The sequence below is a fragment of the Semicossyphus pulcher genome, unplaced genomic scaffold (assembly GCF_022749685.1).
Source record: "Semicossyphus pulcher isolate SPU_LCO1_2020_fin unplaced genomic scaffold, fSemPul1.0.p SCAF_17, whole genome shotgun sequence".
NCBI lineage: Eukaryota > Metazoa > Chordata > Actinopteri > Labriformes > Labridae > Semicossyphus > Semicossyphus pulcher.
In genome coordinates, this window is record NW_027211681.1 from 12,176,160 (window position 1) to 12,195,657 (window position 19,498).

The 19,498-nt window shown below is 41.3% G+C and overlaps 3 protein-coding genes across 3 annotated transcripts in view; all 3 read right to left on the reverse strand.

The window, feature by feature from the left end:
- usp43a (ubiquitin specific peptidase 43a) overlaps positions 1 to 2,047 on the reverse strand; it is a 125,969-nt gene extending 123,922 nt beyond the window's left edge. The window contains exon 1 of the mRNA XM_069666076.1: positions 1,127 to 2,047. Coding sequence (XP_069522177.1) covers positions 1,127 to 1,744 — 618 coding nt within the window. The 5' untranslated portion in view covers positions 1,745 to 2,047. The remainder of the gene's footprint in view (positions 1 to 1,126) is intronic.
- Positions 2,048 to 3,875: 1,828 nt separating this feature from the next.
- Positions 3,876 to 14,582, reverse strand: cfap52 (cilia and flagella associated protein 52). The gene is made up of 14 exons (XM_069666639.1): positions 14,522 to 14,582; positions 13,993 to 14,192; positions 13,632 to 13,768; positions 13,337 to 13,465; positions 13,067 to 13,166; positions 12,757 to 12,873; positions 12,148 to 12,248; positions 11,841 to 12,011; positions 11,220 to 11,368; positions 10,921 to 11,066; positions 10,143 to 10,294; positions 9,345 to 9,447; positions 4,390 to 4,501; positions 3,876 to 4,060 (listed from the first exon to the last, which is right to left on the reverse strand). The coding sequence occupies exons 1-14, from the start codon at positions 14,580 to 14,582 to the stop codon at positions 3,876 to 3,878; spliced, it is 1,863 nt and encodes a 620-aa protein (XP_069522740.1).
- A 1,155-nt stretch (positions 14,583 to 15,737) lies between these two features.
- On the reverse strand, positions 15,738 to 19,404 carry LOC138595003 (zinc finger protein ZFP2-like). The gene is made up of 3 exons (XM_069666318.1): positions 19,299 to 19,404; positions 18,234 to 18,291; positions 15,738 to 18,063 (listed from the first exon to the last, which is right to left on the reverse strand). The coding sequence occupies exons 2-3, from the start codon at positions 18,280 to 18,282 to the stop codon at positions 16,940 to 16,942; spliced, it is 1,173 nt and encodes a 390-aa protein (XP_069522419.1). The 5' UTR covers positions 18,283 to 18,291; positions 19,299 to 19,404; the 3' UTR covers positions 15,738 to 16,939.
- Between the last annotated feature and the right edge of the window lie 94 nt (positions 19,405 to 19,498).

Genomic DNA, 19,498 nt, shown 5'->3' on the forward strand with positions numbered 1-19,498 from the left:
TGAGTCAAGTGGAATGACCACACATGTGTTATCACACACTTAAACCTACGGCTGCTTCAACAAACAACAATAAAATGTCGAAACTGCGAGGCAAAGTGTGTGGGCGTGAAACACTGAAACACGACCTGTGCGCTTTTATTAACGGAAACGGGACACACAGGTTGACCGTTGAACCGCACTCGATCAAGTGCTCACCTGACAGGTTCTTTCAAATATTTGTTTTGCCAATATAGACCGAGTAGCTGGTAACTGCTTACAAATCCCTCTAAGTGCTCTTGACATATGCCTGCAGCGCTGCTATAGGCTCGCTGCTGAGTGGTGGCAGGGAACAGGACGCACAAGTTAACACTTAATCTGAGGAAAATAAACTCTCTGGCTGGTAACTGGGGAAATTCCAGGAGAAGAATGTGTATAAGTAATCTGGCCTGAAGGTAATGGAATCTCTTTATGCATTGCTGGTGTGGCCCACAGGGGGCCCTGGGGCACACATTTTCCTCTTGAGCCCCTATTGACCCCGTCTCTCTGTGCAATATGCACCCTGTCTTCTCCAAGTACCAGCGGAGTGCTGCACACAGCGGCTTTATTACATTATGTCTGGAGACCAAGGAACCCACCAGTGCTCTTGCGCTGGAATAATACCTGTACGCAGGTTTGCTGCGTGTCAATTAGTATGTGGTAATTTGATTTAGAATACCTTAAGGCCCTGTGTTTTTTGCTCTTTGGTAGGGTACAATCCTAGGGGGGAAAAGTGTGGTTCATGAAATAACCTCAAAACAATTTGGAGGGTTTACCCTGGGGTTTTGGAGCCTCTGGGAGTCTGGGCCCATACTGGCTTTATCCAGGTGGGGATTTAGGGTGTTATCCACCTTGCTGTTTAAAGTGTAAAACATGCATTTAAAAGTAAATACACTACTTTTTTCTGATAAATGTGTAACTATATGTGTAGATAAGTCCAAAAGAAAAGGACAGTTTATCTCACTCTGTAAAGTCATTTCTTACCTTACCTTATCTCCTCAATAGCACCACAGGTTGACTGTAGGCATTAAGACAGAAGAAATAACACAACAACCCTGTGACATAATGAGAAACCTAATGTAAAAACACCCAGCACCCTCTCCGTCCTCACCTTGAACTCCACAGACAGCTGCGGCGTGTACTCCAGCGTCCAAAGCCCTCGAACCAGCGACGCCAGCTGCTCGGTCACCTCTCCCCTGGCCGCCTGCCGCTCGTCGCCCCTCGCAGCCTCCCCGTTCAGCCTCCTGTGGCTCACTATATCCAACTTGTACTGCTCCAGCCCGAGGTACTCTGCCAGCAGGTCCGTGTTGCTGAGGCACTGAACCACGGCGTTCATGAAGCAGGTGTTTCCGTGGTTCTTCAGCCCCAGCACCCCGGGGGTCTTGTCTCCGTAGCACCACGACAGCCTGTCTTTCACCGAGCCGTGGGAGGAGGACACCGTGGAGATCTTCTTCACGGTGCCCTCCCTGCACACCGGCGAGCAGTCGTCTTTGAAGCCTCCCGAGGCGCTCTGCCCGAAGCCGCCATCGTCGTCCTCTGGGTCCGGCGGTTCCGCGTCGCCAAAGTGCGCCAAAGTGCCCAAAGTTTTAAGGATCCTTCCCATGAAATTCCCAAAAGACCGCAGCGATTTCCTCCTGATAAACCTCCCCGTTTTGTATTTCTTCTCTTTCCGCTTCGTCGTTTTGGGTTTCATGGCTTTTCTTACCTTGTTTTCCTTGCGGGTATCCATGGCTGGAAAAGGACCGAGAGAAAATGAAACAGGCAGTGGAGTCGCACCTGTCTGCCAGGCTGTCTACCCCTCCTCCTCCTCTTCGTCTCTCCTTCCCTCCACAAACCTCACCGCTGAGATGGCACCGAATCGGCGCCAATAAGGCACATGATCACTGATAATATTCCCTCGACATTGTGACAATTCCCAGTACAGTACGGTCACCAGTCACGGTCTCTCCAGGAACTACACAGATGAGCTGCTTACCTCCCTCCACATCGCAGCTTCAGTTACACTTCCTCATCGATGGATCTCAGCGCTGGATCGTGCGCTGCCGGGCTTTCACTCCCCCCCCCTCCCTCCCTCCTGTCTACGGCGCTACAATGGACAACTTTCTATTTGGAGGATCCTGTCTACTGCCCGCCCCTCAGACCTGAATTTAATTAACCTGGATTAAATGACTTTCTGTTTCTCACAACAGAAAGCTTGATTCAATGAGCAGGAAATACTCTCACTCTGTTGCTGGACTAACAGATAACATAAAACTTAACAGGCTGGTTTATTATTACACAGGGAACAAGGAAGTTGTTATGTTTAATAGGTGTCAAGCACTGAAGCCTTTAACTGCCCCCTGTAGGACCAATTACAACATCACCTGTCTTAACAACTTCAGAGGGTGTGACAGAAAACTGCAAAGGAGTGGATGATCCGCTTTTAAAGTGGAAGAATCCTAAACAGCCAGGAGAGCCTTTAAATGGAGCCTCTAGCCAGAGTGTGGAGGCATTAATTACACATGACAAGTGATAGTAAAACTGCTCATTGTGTACATTTTTCACTGAGGTTTTTTGCTTCATCCTGCTATTAAAAAAAATTGTCTATAACACCCCAGCTTTCACAGACACACGTATAGCTTCCTATAAATAGCCTGGCTACGGCTCGCACACACATTAAAGCTGCTGCTGCTGCTACAACAGCAGAATGTATGTGTGAGACTCTGTGGAGCTTTCTAGAGGCTCCACAAAATAAGTAAAATGGATGTTAGAGAAGCATTCAGCCAGACACTTAATGTGTGGCTCTGGTTTACAATGGGGATTCAGCATCTTTTGGGCTGCATTCCCGATCTAATCATCTGCAGCTTAATTTCACAGCTCACCAGTACTAAAGATTGAATTTAGTGGGCCAGATGTTCTGATTTATTGAAATAGATTGTCAGAGCCCCATTCAGCATTTCTATTTCTCCTTTATCGGCATTGTTGTGGAAACATGCACACATGGTACATTCATTGAAACACAAACTTTATTTCTTCCTTATGAAAATGGCCAACACCTGTTCAAAGGCAGGGTGCAGAAAGGCAAAGAGAGATAAAACGAGGGTATGTTTTTTTTAGCTGACTCGCTTTATACTGCAGGTTTACCATTTCCCTTTTTTGGGGGAAGCAGGGGTGAGGTATTAATAATTTAGATGAGCCATTTTGAACAATAGTGAGGAGAATGGGCTCAGATCAGAGACAGTCAGAAAGGCTTTCTGCTGTACACCACCTCCCTCTTCAACCAGAATCCTTCAGGGAATTGCTGTTGATAGATTAGCTGACAGCAGCCGTGCGCTTAGGCGGCAAAGAATCAGAGCCTCCTCCTTTTTCTCTACAGGAATCATATCCGAGTCGGTTTAATGTACTGTATGATATAGCCTCGTTTTTGCATATTCTGATGGTTTCATCTGCACCGAGAAAACGTATCGTGTGCCATTAATTCTGTTGTTATAAAAAAAAAGTGTGAAGAAGAATTATGCAGACACTTTGATGTGAAGAATACCTTCTTGTGCCTTGAAGTGTAATTTTAAATGCAAGCTCTGAGTTCCCACCTATATTCAGCTCCTGCGGGGAATCACCACTTAAGAGACTACACTGCTCAATACATGTAATCTTTTCCCTTCTGCATATATCGTCCTTTCTCTGCTGAAAAATGAAAAAGCTCCATCAAACTATATTTATTTCCTTTTGTCAGAGTGTGAATCCATTCTGCAATTTGAATGTAAGATTGTTGAATTCTCATTAGAACATTTGCTAAGAGGAAAGAGGGATTTTCGGATAAATTCCAGTAAAGGTTTGGTGTTACTGGATTTCTTCTCGAGTCCAGATCTCATCGTGTCACATTAAGAGGAAGACGGAGGGTGAGGGAACCTCCATCGCATAATGGCTCCATCCCCGCTGGTGCTGATTAAGGTACTGTTGTTGCAGCAGAGCTTTACGCTGGTGATGCTGCTGCCGTGAGCAATCCCTACGTGGGTTACTTCCCCTTCCATGTAGTCCCACACCTTCACCTGCTTGTCATCTCCCCCTGCCACAAAGAGGTGAAAGATATGTCAGTAACTTGAGAGGAGTGTGAGGTGAGGATGCATTTAAGTGTCAGCAGAGGAGATGACAACACAGTCAACAATATCCAAGAGTAAAGAAAATGATGAAATATACAGTAACTCAAACACTGACTAAGCTGAAGCTATTGTCACAAAAAAGATTCTTTGACCTGAACTTGAGCACACAGGTAATCTGCAGTGTACTTGGTCGAGTGTAAAACTGACTCATTAATTTCGGTTGAATTATATTGATAGGAAAATGTCATTTTTAAAGCAGCAACATAACAAGCAGCAGCTGTGTAATGGGCCGTACCTGTCACAAAGTGTCTACCGTCCTGTGAGAAGTGCATGCCGTTGATGGCCCCGGAGTCGGAGCCCTCCAGTTCTCTGATGGCAGAACCGTCAAACACGTCCCAGTAGGAAATCTGAATAGGAATATAACACACAGAAACACTGACATGTAGCTGCAGAATTCATACAACCCACATTTGCTCATCACTGCCATTTTTTATGTAAGACATAAATATATGTAGAGATGTTCCGACACCATTTTCTCCTTCCCTTTACCAATTCCAATATGCTCTAAGTATTGACCAGCAACGCGTACCCCTCTGATACTAGTGTAATTAAAAAATATACATATTATTGGTGGAAAAAAACAGATTCAACAGCATCACGGTCTCTGCTAGCACACTGTTGTTGTTTGTAACTGTAAAATGTAAATGCACAATAATTTATGGTATTGGATTGGTGCATTCACTGGCATACTCGCAGATAATGCTGGGCGCATTTTAGGCAGTATTGGTATTTGTATTAATATCTGTATCGGTGTTGGTGTCGATATTTGTATCGTATTGGTATTGGTATCTGTATCTGTATCCTATTGGTATTGTATCTGTATCCTGTTGGTATTGGTATTGGCATCATATCTGTATCCTATTGGTATCGTAACTGTACCCTATTGGAATCGTACCTGTATCCTATTGTTATTGGTATTGGTATCATATCTGTATCGTATTGGTATCGGTATCGGTATCTGTATCGTATTGGTATCCTATTGGTATCCTATTGGTATTGGTATCATATCTGTATTGTATTGGTATCTGTATGTAAGAATTAAAAATGTGTTAAGTGGACTGATATCGTGAATATCGTGGAAAAGTTTGCATCATAAATGGCACATTATTTTTTTATCTCATTTCTGTAGTTTGAACGATTTTGTTATTGACGGGTGCAGATGCTGGGACAGATTAATAGCTTACAATCCAGATAATGCAGATGACATCATCTTTATGTCTCTGTGCTATGTCTCTATTACATCATCATAAACCTCATTATCTCCTATTTTGGTAACATCTGACCTTAAGTTCCCCTCGCAGCTTTATTATTTTTACTCTGCACTGAAATCTATCAACGTCTCTCTCACATACACACACCTATTGGAACCATGTCTGCTGATCCAAATGAGATTTAATCATCCCCAGAGCTTTATAGCTGTCAAAGTCTCACAAAAGGCAATTGTTAGTTGAAGTTATTTATAGTGCAGCCGGCAGAAACATCACAGTGCTGAACACCAACAAGGGTGCTTTCTTGTTATTTATATGACCAACCTGATTGCATCTTAAAAGTTAGGTGCAGTAAATGAAGGGCCAGGTGGATTTAATGATTAAAAACAGCTTTCTGAGTCATCCTGTGTGAATGAGTTTCACACCGCAGCACTGATCTCAATCCCTTTGTGTGTTAAAAACTCCAGGAGACATTTGAAGGTGGTAAAACAGGCTAAACAGATCACACATCAAAGTCAGTCAAGTGTTACAAGAACTACAGAACACACTTAAAGGTAACTGAAAAAAATCTAACTGTAGTGCTTCTTATAAATAATATACAGAAGTTTTCCAAGTCATTAAACTATATGAACTCATAAGCAGCATTACATAGGCTGGATATTTCTAAAAGAAAAGGTTCACGTTATACAAAGCAGATTTGTAAGAATAGCCTCTGAAACAGGGTTTCATTTCTCTGCACAATGCCTGTCATGCATTACAGGGGGGAGATGTAATCTAACACAGGCATATCCAATACTGTTGTTATTATGCCATAAAAGAGGAACAAAAGGCTTAGCTAAAAAGACGTGTATTTATAGTTTCACAACTGCAAAGTGATTCTCACTGGCCCTTTATAGCCACAGGAACATTTCTGAAACGGCATTGTTTCTGTCACAGATTGGCTTATTAAGATGGATTTTCTTGCAGATATAATTTCCTCAAAACAACTTTGCAAAACATAATTTAGAAAAATACAGCTATAACCAAAGGGGGAATGGTTCATTATAACCACCAAAGACAAAGTTCTGAAATCCATCTTTATTTAACTGAGAAACAAATCCGAAGTTAATGTTTACAAGGGAACAGAATGTGCAAATTCGCTCAGCTCAGCTATTGTCTTTACCAATAACAACATACAATATTTTTCCCCGACAGGAAACAAAGCAGGACATCTTATCACAACAGTCAAAATACATTTCTGTGCAGTTTTCCAAAGTCAACTGTAACACTCCTCCTTCTCCCTCACGTCACCCTCCATCTCTTGCTCCTTTGCCAAAGTCACAACCTCTCCCCCGTCTCTTATCTCATTTCAGCAGCTTATTAGAGATTCCCACCTGTGCGAGTTGTCTTGGCCCATCTGTGATCCCTCCACCTCAGCCCTGGAAACTGGCCTACCGCCACAACATGGGCCACCAGGAAATTAATTACACGCTGCAAGCAAGAGCGAGTCCAAAACGCCAGGCCTACTGTATACTACTCAGCTTATGAGGCCACAATCAGAGTATAGTCACTGTAGCTACAGACAAAATTAGCATCATTAAGTCCTGATGCTAACTGTTCCCGTAGATATATTAAAACTAAACCATACAAAATTAGAATGTATGATAGGGCAGCTTATTTTGTTGGTGTGACAGCATTCACATTTGCCTTTAAGGGAAAAAACCCTGAACAATAACTGGATACAACGCAAATAAAACAACTTTCAAGTATATTCCCGTCTTCCTAAAAAGACAAACAGTTCGCACCATATTGTCTCCCCTGAATGCACCATCAACATGCATCATCTTCCTCATCCCTCATTCTATTCTATCTCATTAATACAGCCTCTGCCTGACCCTCCACTCCCCTTGTCTATTTTTCTCCTCTATTTCTCTCAGTTGGTTTGCTTGCTGTGAATTTACTCCTAGAGGCATGCTGGGATGTGATGGAGGGTGGGAGTGAGAGAGAGCAGAGTGTTGGTATTTGTTCTCCCAGACAGAGCGCCTGTGTCCTGGGATGAGCAGATGGTGGATCTGGCTGGCACTCGGGTGGCATGGGCACATCCGCAGGAAGGCACGAACACCACAGCACTCTCTCTTCTCACCCTCTTTCCTGAATCCCTCCTTTTTCTCTCTCTTTCTCTCTCGGCTCGCTCAGCACATCCATAGCGCTGCGTTAATCAGCACAACTTGTCCTCACTTCTCAGCATGCAGAGGAGGCGACAGTGTGGGCCTAGTGTGTGGCCGGGGTTCAAGGAGTGTGGATGAAGAGCACAATCAAGGAAACAAGCATTTCATTCTGCCACAGTGAACTTCTGACCTTATGCAAATACGTTGAGCCGAGTTAATCAAAATTACCCACAAAATAACAGACTTACACATCTGAGTGTTTCTGCCACCGTGCCTAACAGCCAGCACAAAGGTTTAATTAAGCTTTTCAAACTAATCTGTGGACATGGAAGTGTGTGTGTGTGTGTTTGTGCAAGTGTTCACTGTTTTCCTCAATGCTGATCTTACCAGAGCTGGTAGTTCTTTCATGCACGCTGAGGGGAGATTATAATAACACTCACAGCATAATGAGACATCTAGATTATGTTGACTGTTGAGTGCCAGTCTGGCTGCACCCTCAGGGATTTTCAGTCATTACAGTCATAACATTTTTCTTCCTGTGAGGCATGACTGCTGAGTGTCGACCCTCAGGGAAAACAAACATCTTACATGCCTGTGCCTAAAACCAACCAAATCTTCGGTTAGAGAGATACATTGACAGATTTCTCTGACCATAGTAAAGCTATATATTGGCAGGGATGATAGGTAAAGTTATTTCATCACCTTTAAATCTGGTTTAATCCTCTTCAAATCTACCGCAAACTGAGCAACTACGGGTGCAGCACAACCCCATTCAGAAAATGTGCCTTTAGCCCGGCCATCTTTTCTTTCAGAGCGTCACATCAATGGAATTCAGTACTACAGTCAACAAGGCTGCATTCATACTGCAGCTAAAATTCCGATTTATTCTGCCAATGTGACACATCTGATTTTTTCAAATCATTGTGAACAGCAAAAACTTGCATGATGACCTGCATGGGACTTGTATTTGAACACTCAAATCGGAATTGGTCCGTGTTGCCTTGGTAATATGCACATATCCAGGAGTGATTCCAAAGGAGAAGAAGAAGACTTCCTTCTTCCACTTTACCATGAAGGACAACAACACGCAGCAAAATAGATTTAATTGCTATTTGGGGAGATGCCTCTATCCAGTCAAAACTTGAAGTCACATACACAAACCGAAATGTGTTCTAAAATATTTCGAGAGAAAAGTGCCGCTCTTGTCCATGTTGCCCGTCTCTGATGGATATGTTGCTTACTTGCACAAAAGTTTCTGCACATCCAAACTCCCAACTCCCGAGAGCCATCCATGTTTTACATAAAACGAATGTCAGCGGATGTGACGTCTTTTGTTATTGTTGTTTGTGCACGTGTGTCTTTTTTAAATAATTTTCTGTTCACAATGATATATTACCTGGGTCACATTCTAAAATAGATATGAACACTGACCCCATAAAAATCACATATGAGCCCCAAACTGGAATTGAGCATGAAGGCCTGCAGTATGAATGCAGCCTATGAGAGTCCCCATCATATCAAAATGTCAACTCTGACTGCTCCATCTGTTTGCACATCACCTGTGAATCAGATTCTGTCCACTCATGTTGTTTAACGTTGTCTGTATTGTAACTATGGTTCCTACTGAATTGTTTTTGTTGTTTTAAGATGCCAACAACATCTGGCAAAAGGGACGACAGATGGAAACCAGCGTCTCGGCTAACTCGGGTACATTTCCATTTTGGTTGAATGTTGATTAATGTACATTGTCACTTTTCTTCTTCAAATAAATGCTCAAACATTACATAACAATGTTTGGCTGAGCTGAGGGAGAGCACTGAGGATTTCCAACACACCTTTCTGTCTGTGCCGCTGGTGATGATCTGATATTCCTCTGGGTGGTAGCACACAGTCCGGAACAGCGTGTTGGAGAGCACCATTTGAAGACTTATAAACCGCCTGCAGCAGGAAATGCAGAAGAGGAGGAAATAGTGACTTCAACAAGTAAAGCAATAAGAAGGTCATTATGAACTGTAAAATGCAGTCTAGTGTGGAAAAAAACATACAAGCCAATCTGTGTAGTTATACATTAAATAAGCCGTTAAATGCAATGTGCACCTGCATGGAAATAAAACACACACATCGCACACGTTTCTTCTGTGAACACTAAAATGACTGTGCGTCAGGCTGGACATGAAGTCAATTTAGATTCATTAACGCTGTTCTCTTAATATAATTCATCAGGCTGTGGGTAAACAGCCATAAGAAGTACATCCATACTACTCTTGAGGAACACAGTCTTGTTGCCATTAATCCACAGACTCATTCATTGAAGAGAGAGGATGGATGGTGAAATACGACCACCGTAAGAGTTTTTTTTCTCCTCACTGAAGAAGCCTGTGGATTAAAGGATTTAAAGCTTTCTGCATAAAGAATGCACTGGATTTCATATTATTCCTACTGTACCAGAGCTTAGCTTTTCTTCCCTCTGCGGGCTATGTTCATCATTCTGAATAATGTACACTATGTTTTTTTTTCCCTTGGAATTTAAATACCTGATTCACACTAATTGATGCACTCCCTATCTAAGGATAAAGGTTTAAAGAGGATATATACTGTATTTGTGAGATGTGTGTCGCAAATGTGTTACTCACACTATGTCCCAGATGACGCAGGCTCCATCAGAGCCGGCAGTGACACATTCTTTGTCGTTACTCTTGATTTTGATAGAGGTGACCATGGCTTTGTGCTCTTTCATGGTCCCCAGCAGCCGATGGCCATGTGACTGCAGCTCCCACACACGCACCTACAACAGGTTAACTCAGACTCATTCAAAGACATAGGATATCCATTTTACATTAGATAAGACAGCTAATAACGCACTCTTTATTCTTTGTTTCAGTGATTTATAATGCAAAATATACATATATCAGGTGTAGTTTGTATAGTTATAAATGTGTATCATGGACATATAATGGATTATATCCTGGGACCACTTACGTTAAGCATCTTTAAATTTTCCTCAAAAATTCAAAACATATTAAAAAAACAATTAAAGTTTTAAGACTTCACTTAAAGGGCCATTATTAGTTGTGTTATAAAACAGATGAGCTGGGAATAAATGCCAGCTAAATAGCAATGAAGAAAAGTAGGTAATCATTCTTTCAAACCATGTGGCTTCTTAATTTAAAAAACTGTCGGGAGAATAGTTTCTTATGCAGCAAACTGCGATTTGTTGTCTACACATGGTGTCTGCATGCAATCATTTGCTGACAACTGGGAGGAATTGCAATTCTAAAATGGAAAATTTCATGGAGCTCGTGTCGAATTTTAATGTGTTGCTCTGCGTTTTCATCTGATGAGATCACTGAACATAACGCCATGTTCTGAACTTGTACATGTTTGAGTTTTATCACTGTTATGTTTACTGACCTGCCCCTCTCCCCCTCCACTGACGATCCTCTTGCAGTCCCTGGTGCCCGCGATGGCTGTCACACCCATTCTGTGCGCGTTGTGAATGATGAGCATGAGACGGCCACTTTCCGGAGCAAACACACGGATCTTGTCATCATTCCACGCTAGAAGACAGAGAAAACAAATAAAAGTCAGTTATAAGGAAGATACATTTGATTAAGTCTATAATAAAGTACAATTTTAGTTTATGTTGAAAACTAGGGGAAAGCAAGTTGCAGGTTGCATCAAACACATTGTACGTAGTTATGACTTCCTACCGCTGATGATGCTATGACCGTCCATCATGATGTCCAAAGAATTGCAGGTCATGTTTGGTACAGTGATGCGCAGCAGCTCTTTGGGCTTGTTTATGTGCCACAACCTGATGTCCTCTGCAGAGCACGTTGCAAACAATTCAGATGTTCCACTGGGAGAAATGACAAACAGACAGATGTGGAATGAAAGTTGTGGGAATGTAACCTGAGATTAAGGCATGTGAGCTTTATGTGTACAAAATATCTAAACCCAATTAAATACTTTTCGAAGCATATAATGGACTGGAGGAGTCAAGACTACGTCACCCTCTAGTGAGCACAACGGGGTACTGAAGTCATGCATTGTGAAAGATGCCTGAGATTAACGCTGGGGGCTGAGGAAGGACACACAGCTATGAACAATCGCTTAAAATGTTTAATCCAGAAAAAAAGAGTTGTTTTTGTTATACTGCAGTTGAGAGAGAGGAAACTGTTTGTATTTGTTATAATTTGGTGCAAGAGAAAATTTCTGTTAACAAGACAAGCTAAATATTTGTTATATCCTGTCTACTGAGTCTCCGTTCTGAACCATAAAAACACTGATGACTTTGATTCTTCTCCCTGACTTGTTTGTCTGACACTCACAAACATATGGCTACATCGTTGATAGCACCGTTGTGGCTGGTGGAAATTAGTTCAGCTTTGAAGTCATCATAACTGAAGCAGTACATCTGAGAAGTCTCTGTCGCAACAAAGAACTGCTGGCCCTCTCCTCTGAGAGCGATGGAGGTCACCCCCTTTTCCAGCTGGACTTCCCTAATGTGGGAGGAGAGGGAAAAAAAGATTATATTTTTTATCTTAAATATCTAGTCTAATTTAAAAAATATATACACAAAAAAGCTGTCAAACTTTACTGTACAGCATGTATTATTAATGCAGTTACAGGACTCACTTGTGAATTTTGAAGTTAGTCCTGGAACAAAGAGTGAAGGTGCCAGATCCAGAGCCTACAAGCAGGTCCCCAGACTTCAGTGTCCTAATGACATTGACACCCTGCATAAAAGGCACAAACACTGAGTATTAAGATACATTCCCGTTATGTTATTATGTACAGGAAACATATGACATTTCATGTTCGTATGTGGGCTGTGGTTCGCGCTGTTGCCTCACAGCTAAACGATTCCTGCTTTAAATTTCCAGCTTCCTCCCACAGTCCAAAGACATGCTCATTAGGTTCATTGGTGACTCTGAATTACCCGTAGGTGTGAAAGTGAGCGTGAAAGGTTGTCTGTCTCTATGTGTCAGCCCTGTGATTGACTGGTGATCAGTCCTGGGTGTAACCCGCCTCTCGCCCAATGGTAGCTGGGATTGGCTCAGCATAAGCGGTATGGATGGATGGATGGATGTCTTTGATTATAAACAATTCATCCTGAAAGGCCTGGGTTGTTCCATTAGTTCCAGAAGGTAAAAACAAAAAGCTCCCATTTTTATTAATTACATTTTCTAGATACTAGCTGTAAAGGAATTTGGAATGTAATGCCTTTCTTTTGCGCAGACCTACCAGGCTGTATTTTGTCTTTTCTGGACCACAGTCAATCAGAAGCCCTGTCTTCAGGTTGATCTTCATTATGTCTCCACTGGTGGTGCCACAGAAAATGTACTGATCATCCTCCGAAATCTGTGTAATAACATAAACACGTTAACATGACCCATACCATATCTGGTGTGTACTATGCTTGTCGTCTTTATACACTACTAGCTGTGTATCTACCAAAATGCATCTACTACAACTGTAACGCCAATCATTTCTTGACTTTTGTGCAATTCTAGCCATTTGCAAATCTCAGATGGTTTTCAAAATGGCATCATACCTCGACACATTTCACAATCCTCTTCATCTTGCCAGTCCGACACTCTGTGGGCCTGATCTTTCTGTTTCGGAGGTCCAGTTCCCAGACTCGCAGTGTTCCGCTGCCCACAACAGACAAGTGATATTAAAAATCTCAGAGAATAATAATGAGAACGGCATAAACATTAAATAGTAGGAGCTTAAAAGATACCACATTTTAAATTTAGGTATGCTGGGAAAAAAACTATAATTGGCTTTCTTAAAACTTTGAAAGGAAAGATGAACACCTCACCTCCCAGCTAACACAAACACGTTGTTATTTGTGTTAGAGTACTGCAGAGCGAGGCAGTGGCCGGCACTTGCTGCTGAAGCTGGGCTCCCACAGATGGCCTGTTTGGTCTCAATATTCCACACCACTATGCTGAAAACACACACAAAAAATGTATGGCAAAGTCATTTTGTTTTCTTTTACAAACACTTTGTTCTTATGTGAGTATGTTTGTGACGCTACATTTAAGTTTAGAGTGCAAAGTGTACTGTGGGTCTTATATAAACTACAACCTGAAACACCAAGCGTTGATTTTTACCTGCCATCATCCTGACCACCAAGAGACACCAGGTACTTGTCGTTTGGAGAGAAGGCCAGTGCCTCTACTTTCGCCTTGTGGAGCTCCAGCTCAGCATAGATTGTTTTCTGTGCGTAGTCCCAGATAATAATGGCAGCCTAGGGATATGTAAATATTTATTCAGAATGCTTTACATGCTACATAAATGACAACGCCCCTCACATATGCCTGATGCAACATTAATGACTGTTTATTTATGTAGGCCTACTACACAACACCAAAATGGGAAACAAATAGAACGTGTAATAGCTGCTGTTTGGAAATTAACCAAAAACTACTTGACATACTTTACAGAAAGAACATGCATCATATCTACAGCTACCTTAAAGCCCATAAAGTTGACTTGTCCAGAGGCAATATAAGATCCACTTTTGCACACTGAAATACAGGACACATTGTTTGTGTGTCCCTGCAGGAACTCCTGTTTGCCATCTTTGATTCTCCTCAGAATGACTGTGCTGCCCAGAGGATAGATCAGGTGCTCTCTGTCTGGATGGACTCTCAGGCCAGAAAACACATGCCCTGATAAAACAAAGATAACATAAGATCAAACATGTACTAATAAATAAAGGGGGAAAGATAAATCATTTGTTATGATGATGGATGGTCTCTTATTAAAAGATGTATGAGCAGACAGCAGTTTAACATCCAACCAAGAAATGTTACGCATATTGCCACGTCCCTATGGTCAATTTAAAATCTAATAAACATTCATTTTGATAATTAATTAATTATTCTTAATTAATTGAAATGTGCAAACTAGCCGTTTACCTAGCAACTTCATTTAAGTTACAAATGTTGACACGAAGTATCTAGCTTGTAAAAACCGTTAAGTTTGAAGGGTAACTTACCGTTAAACCCAATAACAGCCTCCAATTCAAGTTTAGACACGACCTGTGGTTCAAGATCCATCGCAGAAAACCTTCTTCCTTTTCTTTCTAATCTTAAATGTTAAGACAACTCTTCTTTTGTCAATTCAATTAAACTGTGCTATAAAGTATAACGTTAACGTCTTTCCCAAACAGGCCTAGCCAACTAGTAGCACCCAACAAACGTTACCTAGCAACAGCTGGGGTTCTACTGGCCACTGTTATTGGCCGGTGAAACGGCCACGTTGCCTTCACGTGCCGTCGGAAATGTTTTGTCCTTAAAAAGATACTGGTATAGCCCGTTATTTTCCCACAATCTTTTCACTGCTGTTTAAAACGACATATTTAATAACTAATTCGCTACTGTTAGACAACATTAGCGAACAACAAGAACACAAACCTATTGAAAGAAGAGAAGAAGAGAGTTTACAAACAGTTGCATGCAGTAGGTTTTGCTGCCGTTTTTTTTTTTTAAACAAATATTTCATCCTGAGCATAAAATATAAGCTTGAAACCTTTACTGACCCTCTGTGTCACCCATTTCAGTGTCCTTTTCAATGTGTATATTTCATTTGTAAAAGGTAGCTGATTGTAACTTTAAACAGCACACATTTCTGGAATATGCACAGTAAAAACTGAAATATTAAAACCAAGAAATATCTAATTAATGGGGTATGTCTCATTTTACGTTCCCTCAGGAAGAATAACAGTTGTTCATTATATTAATAAAATGCCCGTATACCTACCTCAAACTATTTTTATTATGGTATTGATATGAGACAAAGAGATAACTCTTTACCCATCAAACCACCACCGTTGTTACATGGATGAGCTTTTTAAACACAGGACAAAAGAGATTTAAGTCACATAATAGCAGTTTTAACCATCTGCCTTCAACAGAAATTACCCAACCAAGCTTTATGATAAATAAGGATACCCCTAAAATATAAAAATTGATATCATGGTGATTTTAGCAGACAAATCTAGATTTAAAATATATATATTGTTGGTTAAGAAACAACTACAGGACAAAGACACAAAACTTTGCTGTTGGTAGAGACTGAGCAACGATTTAAATGACCTGACAACACACTAAAGCATGAGGAGCCTTCTACAGCAGAACTGGTACGCATTAACAAATGCATACGCAATAAAAAAAAATTGCTTTAATTGCCAAAGCTGCTAATTAAAGGCAGTTTATTGGTGGCTGTATTTTTTATGTAATTCCAGACAGATATTTATCCACACAACTAAAAATACATTAAAGCAGTTTTATTGAAAATATATTATTGGGTCTAGTGGGCCAATTGTGTTGTTACTGTGCAGTGAGTTACACCAAAATGTGATGCACCTGTAGGCTCATATGTTCGTAAATAGTATCATAAAGAAATCAATGGATTACATAACTACACAATATGCTGTTTATGCTACTTTCAATATAAAATACAACTGAAATAAGTTTTAACAGGCGATAAGGACAAACGCCACTCATAACAGCTGCTGCAGTCTGAGTCTGAAAGCAATGTTGAACATTTAACTTACGCTGTCAGTGATCTCACAGCAGCTGTTTCCATTTCTGTGGGGAGGTCAAATTCAAACCTGTGAAAAAAGTCATGTGACGGCACATTTCTGCTCTGAGTCAACATGGCATTGACAAAACTGTGCAGGTTTAATGATACGAAAGTAACATAATGTAAGAGTACAAAAACGTCTGTTTTTGGCATTTAACTGTTTATGACAGAAAAAAATCACAGAGCTACTGTTATGGACTGAACTATGCACAAATCTTGTGTTGGTTAATGTTCGTGGTTCTTCTCTTGTGCTGATTAAGTAAGTCACCCTTTGAAAGCACACATTTACAAAATGATTTCATTACTATAGTGTGGCATGTCTATTAATATAAAGCTGCAAAAACTGGGCCCATATTTTATTTTGGAAAATTTTGTTTGCATGAAAAATAGTTTAGGCCTTCTGGCAGGTCAACTTTTCTTTGGTTGTAACAATAAGTTTGGTTTATAACAGATTGTAATCAATGTCAAAATATGTAATATTCTTCCACTTATCGAAAGGCAAGTCCAAATCTGTCGTAAAGGAAGATGTAAACAGCTTTCCCACATTCGATCTGTGCTCACATAATGAACAGAAAATGCCTGTGTAAAATAAAATGTATTCATTTTTATCTGCCTGCATCGCCATTAAACACTGAGGGTAGAAAATCTTCCTTTGGGCTTTGATCAATAGAATATTATCTGGAGACAAAAAGCTGATAAGATAAAACAAGCAGCACTGTGAATAGAGGTAATGCAGCTTCAAAATTAGTTTTAAATGTACAACAAATTGTTACATTTCAGCTTGACTTTGGCTCCAGGAAAATCCACCTGTGATGAGGAGCTTACTTCTTTAACAACTGCCAGGATTCTCAGAGGGAGTTTCAAAACTTGACATGTCTTTGGGTGTGTCCATAGACATCTGTCTGTGTGCATGTGTCCTGCGATGTCTGCTCAGAGAGTGACTCCATGAAAACCTGCGCCCGCAGGTGAGGCACAGATAAGGTCTCTCTCCTGTGTGTGTCCGCTGATGTTTAGTCAGAGACTTGTACCGTGTAAATGTTGCCCCGCATTCATTGCAAATGTATTTCTCGGACTTAATGTGAACGTTTTGTTCGTGCTCTTTCATGTTGCCCAGCTGTGAGAAGCCTTTACCACACACAGGGCAGAGATGTGGTTTCTCCCCCGAGTGGGTCAGTCCGTGAATATTCAAATCCTGCCGAGAATAAAACCCCTTTCCGCAGGTTATGCATTTGAACGGCCTTTCCCCTGTGTGGCTCCTCATGTGTCGTTTAAGTCCCTCTGAGCGGGAGAAGCAGCTCTCACACAGGCTGCATCTGAAAGGTTTTTCTCCTGTGTGGGAGCGGAAGTGCCGACGGAGCTCTGACGCCTTGAAGAAACACATCCCACAGTCGGTGCAGCAGTGAGGTTTTTCCGGCTGCTCCTCGTGCGTCTTCTCGTGTGCTTTGCAGTGCCCCGACTCTGAAAATCCTTTCCCACAGACAGAGCAGGTAAACGGCTTCTCCCCGGTGTGCATTCGCTTGTGACGCACAAGTTTGTTTAGTTTACTAAACGTCTTCATGCAGTACGGACACTGATGAGGCACCTTGGGTTTCTTTGAGTGTGTGCGCTTATGTCTCTCTAACTTTGAAGGCCTGTTAAAAACTTTTCCACAGTCAGGACAGGGGTGCTTGTTAGTCCTGCTGTGGCAATTCTGGTGTCGGATCAGCTTCTCTTGTTGCGTGAAACTCTTATCACAGTGCTGACACTGATGAACAGTCTTCGGCTTCCTCGTGTGTACAGGCTTATGCCTCTCTAGCTTGGATGGTCTGTCAAATACCTTATCACAGGCGGAGCAGGGGTAACACTTGTCTGATGTGTTGCTCTCTGCCGGTTTTGAGTTGTCAGACTCAGCATCAGCTGATGCATCATTGGAATCGGATTCTGAGGTTATCGTGACAACAACTTCTCCTGGACCTGAGGAAGAAACAAATAAAAAATGAATACTTTACTGAGAAAATTATGTAGAAACAATCTCTGTTTTCAGTGACCAATATATCACTTATATAAGGTTAAGAAAGAAAGAATTCAACTACTTAGGTTCTTGAGTGTAATCAAAAACAGTACAAAGAATCATCAGCACTTACTTTCTTGTGAAGATGCTGTTTTAGGGACAGATTCAGTGTCTGGGCCCATGACTGCTACCTATTTATATACAACACAGAAACAGTCACAAGGAAGGAAATGGAGGCTTACATTAGTGTTGTGGAGCAAGTGTTCAGTGTCTTAATAAAGACCGTATAATTTGAAGTTTAAATGTAATTTAAACCTTTTGCATAACAGCCCATTTTGCATTACGGAGCACTTTTATCATTGTCAAGTGGTCATATTTATCATTCGCATGTAGATTATTAGCCACCATAGTATTCTTAGTGCCAGATATGTTGCACGCTGGATAAGAGAGAAGGCCTTGCTGGGATAATGAGGACACAGCAGGGAAGCTTAGGAAGAACAATCCAGCTGTTCTCTCATACTCAGCCTACATTGTCGAATATTCAAAATATGAATAATACATTTCACAGATATTAAACTAGGTAATAAGACTTGCAGTGATAGTCATTTGGTACCCAGTCCCTCCAGAGGAGATTGAAGCAGTTACAAAGCCCCATTGTGGCTGTTTTCCTTTTAGCACCATCGCCTGCTGAGATAGATGCTATTTATAATGATCCCTAAACAGCTGTTTGGCTAACCTATTTACAATGCAGACATTTAAGGGATCAAACTGCACATCAACAACTTATTTAAGCCCAGGAAGTAGGCCCAAATCAAAGACAAAACAATACTAAACGTGAAATGTTAAAGGTGATACTTTAGCGAGAATTAGCAGGACTAGCATGTCGAAAAATACAGCCCATATGTAGATTACAACATGTCTGTAACATCTGTAAATGGGCAGGGCAACTAAGCTAAATGTTTTTGTATTGAGTGTCCTTCTTATGACACATACAGCCCCATCGTTGTAAGGTCAACGCAATGTATTATCTAGCGGAAGTGGCTTAAAAAACTCGGGATAGATGATTGTTTATCTGGGGCACACATGCATGTAGAAGGAGCTAAGTGAAGTTAGCTAACCAAGCTAAAGCTAACGTTGTTGTCGGGCCAGCTTGAACAGCCGTATCAGGTAAAGCAGTGCATACAAGATTGAGTCCCACCTCTCTAATAATCCTTAAAAGAAGGTTGTCCCATCTTTTGTCCAAAACGTTTTAAATGTAGTCTACATCTCGGTTAAAGCGAGCTAGTTGCTGCAGCTTGTAAAGATTCTGCAGTATGGAGAGAAGCTACATGCCCGTCCCTTTCACGCTACCTTCAATTGCCCCACGTAAATGTGGAAGTTACAATATGCCGGAGGAGA

Bases quoted from the DNA above. Each gene is read 5' to 3' on its own strand.
- cfap52 (XM_069666639.1), bottom strand. From the start codon at position 14,582: ATGGATCTTGAACCACAGGTCGTGTCTAAACTTGAATTGGAGGCTGTT. The intron at 13,769-13,992 runs GTAGCTGTAGAT...ACATATCCCTAG, and splicing joins TCAACTTTATGGGCTTTAAG to GCTGCCATTATTATCTGGGA. The intron at 13,466-13,631 runs GTAAAAATCAAC...GTGTGTTTTCAG, and splicing joins GGTGGTCAGGATGATGGCAG to CATAGTGGTGTGGAATATTG.
- LOC138595003 (XM_069666318.1), bottom strand. From the start codon at position 18,282: ATGGGCCCAGACACTGAATCTGTCCCTAAAACAGCATCTTCACAAGAA. The intron at 18,064-18,233 runs GTAAGTGCTGAT...TTTCTTCCTCAG, and splicing joins AACAGCATCTTCACAAGAAA to GTCCAGGAGAAGTTGTTGTC.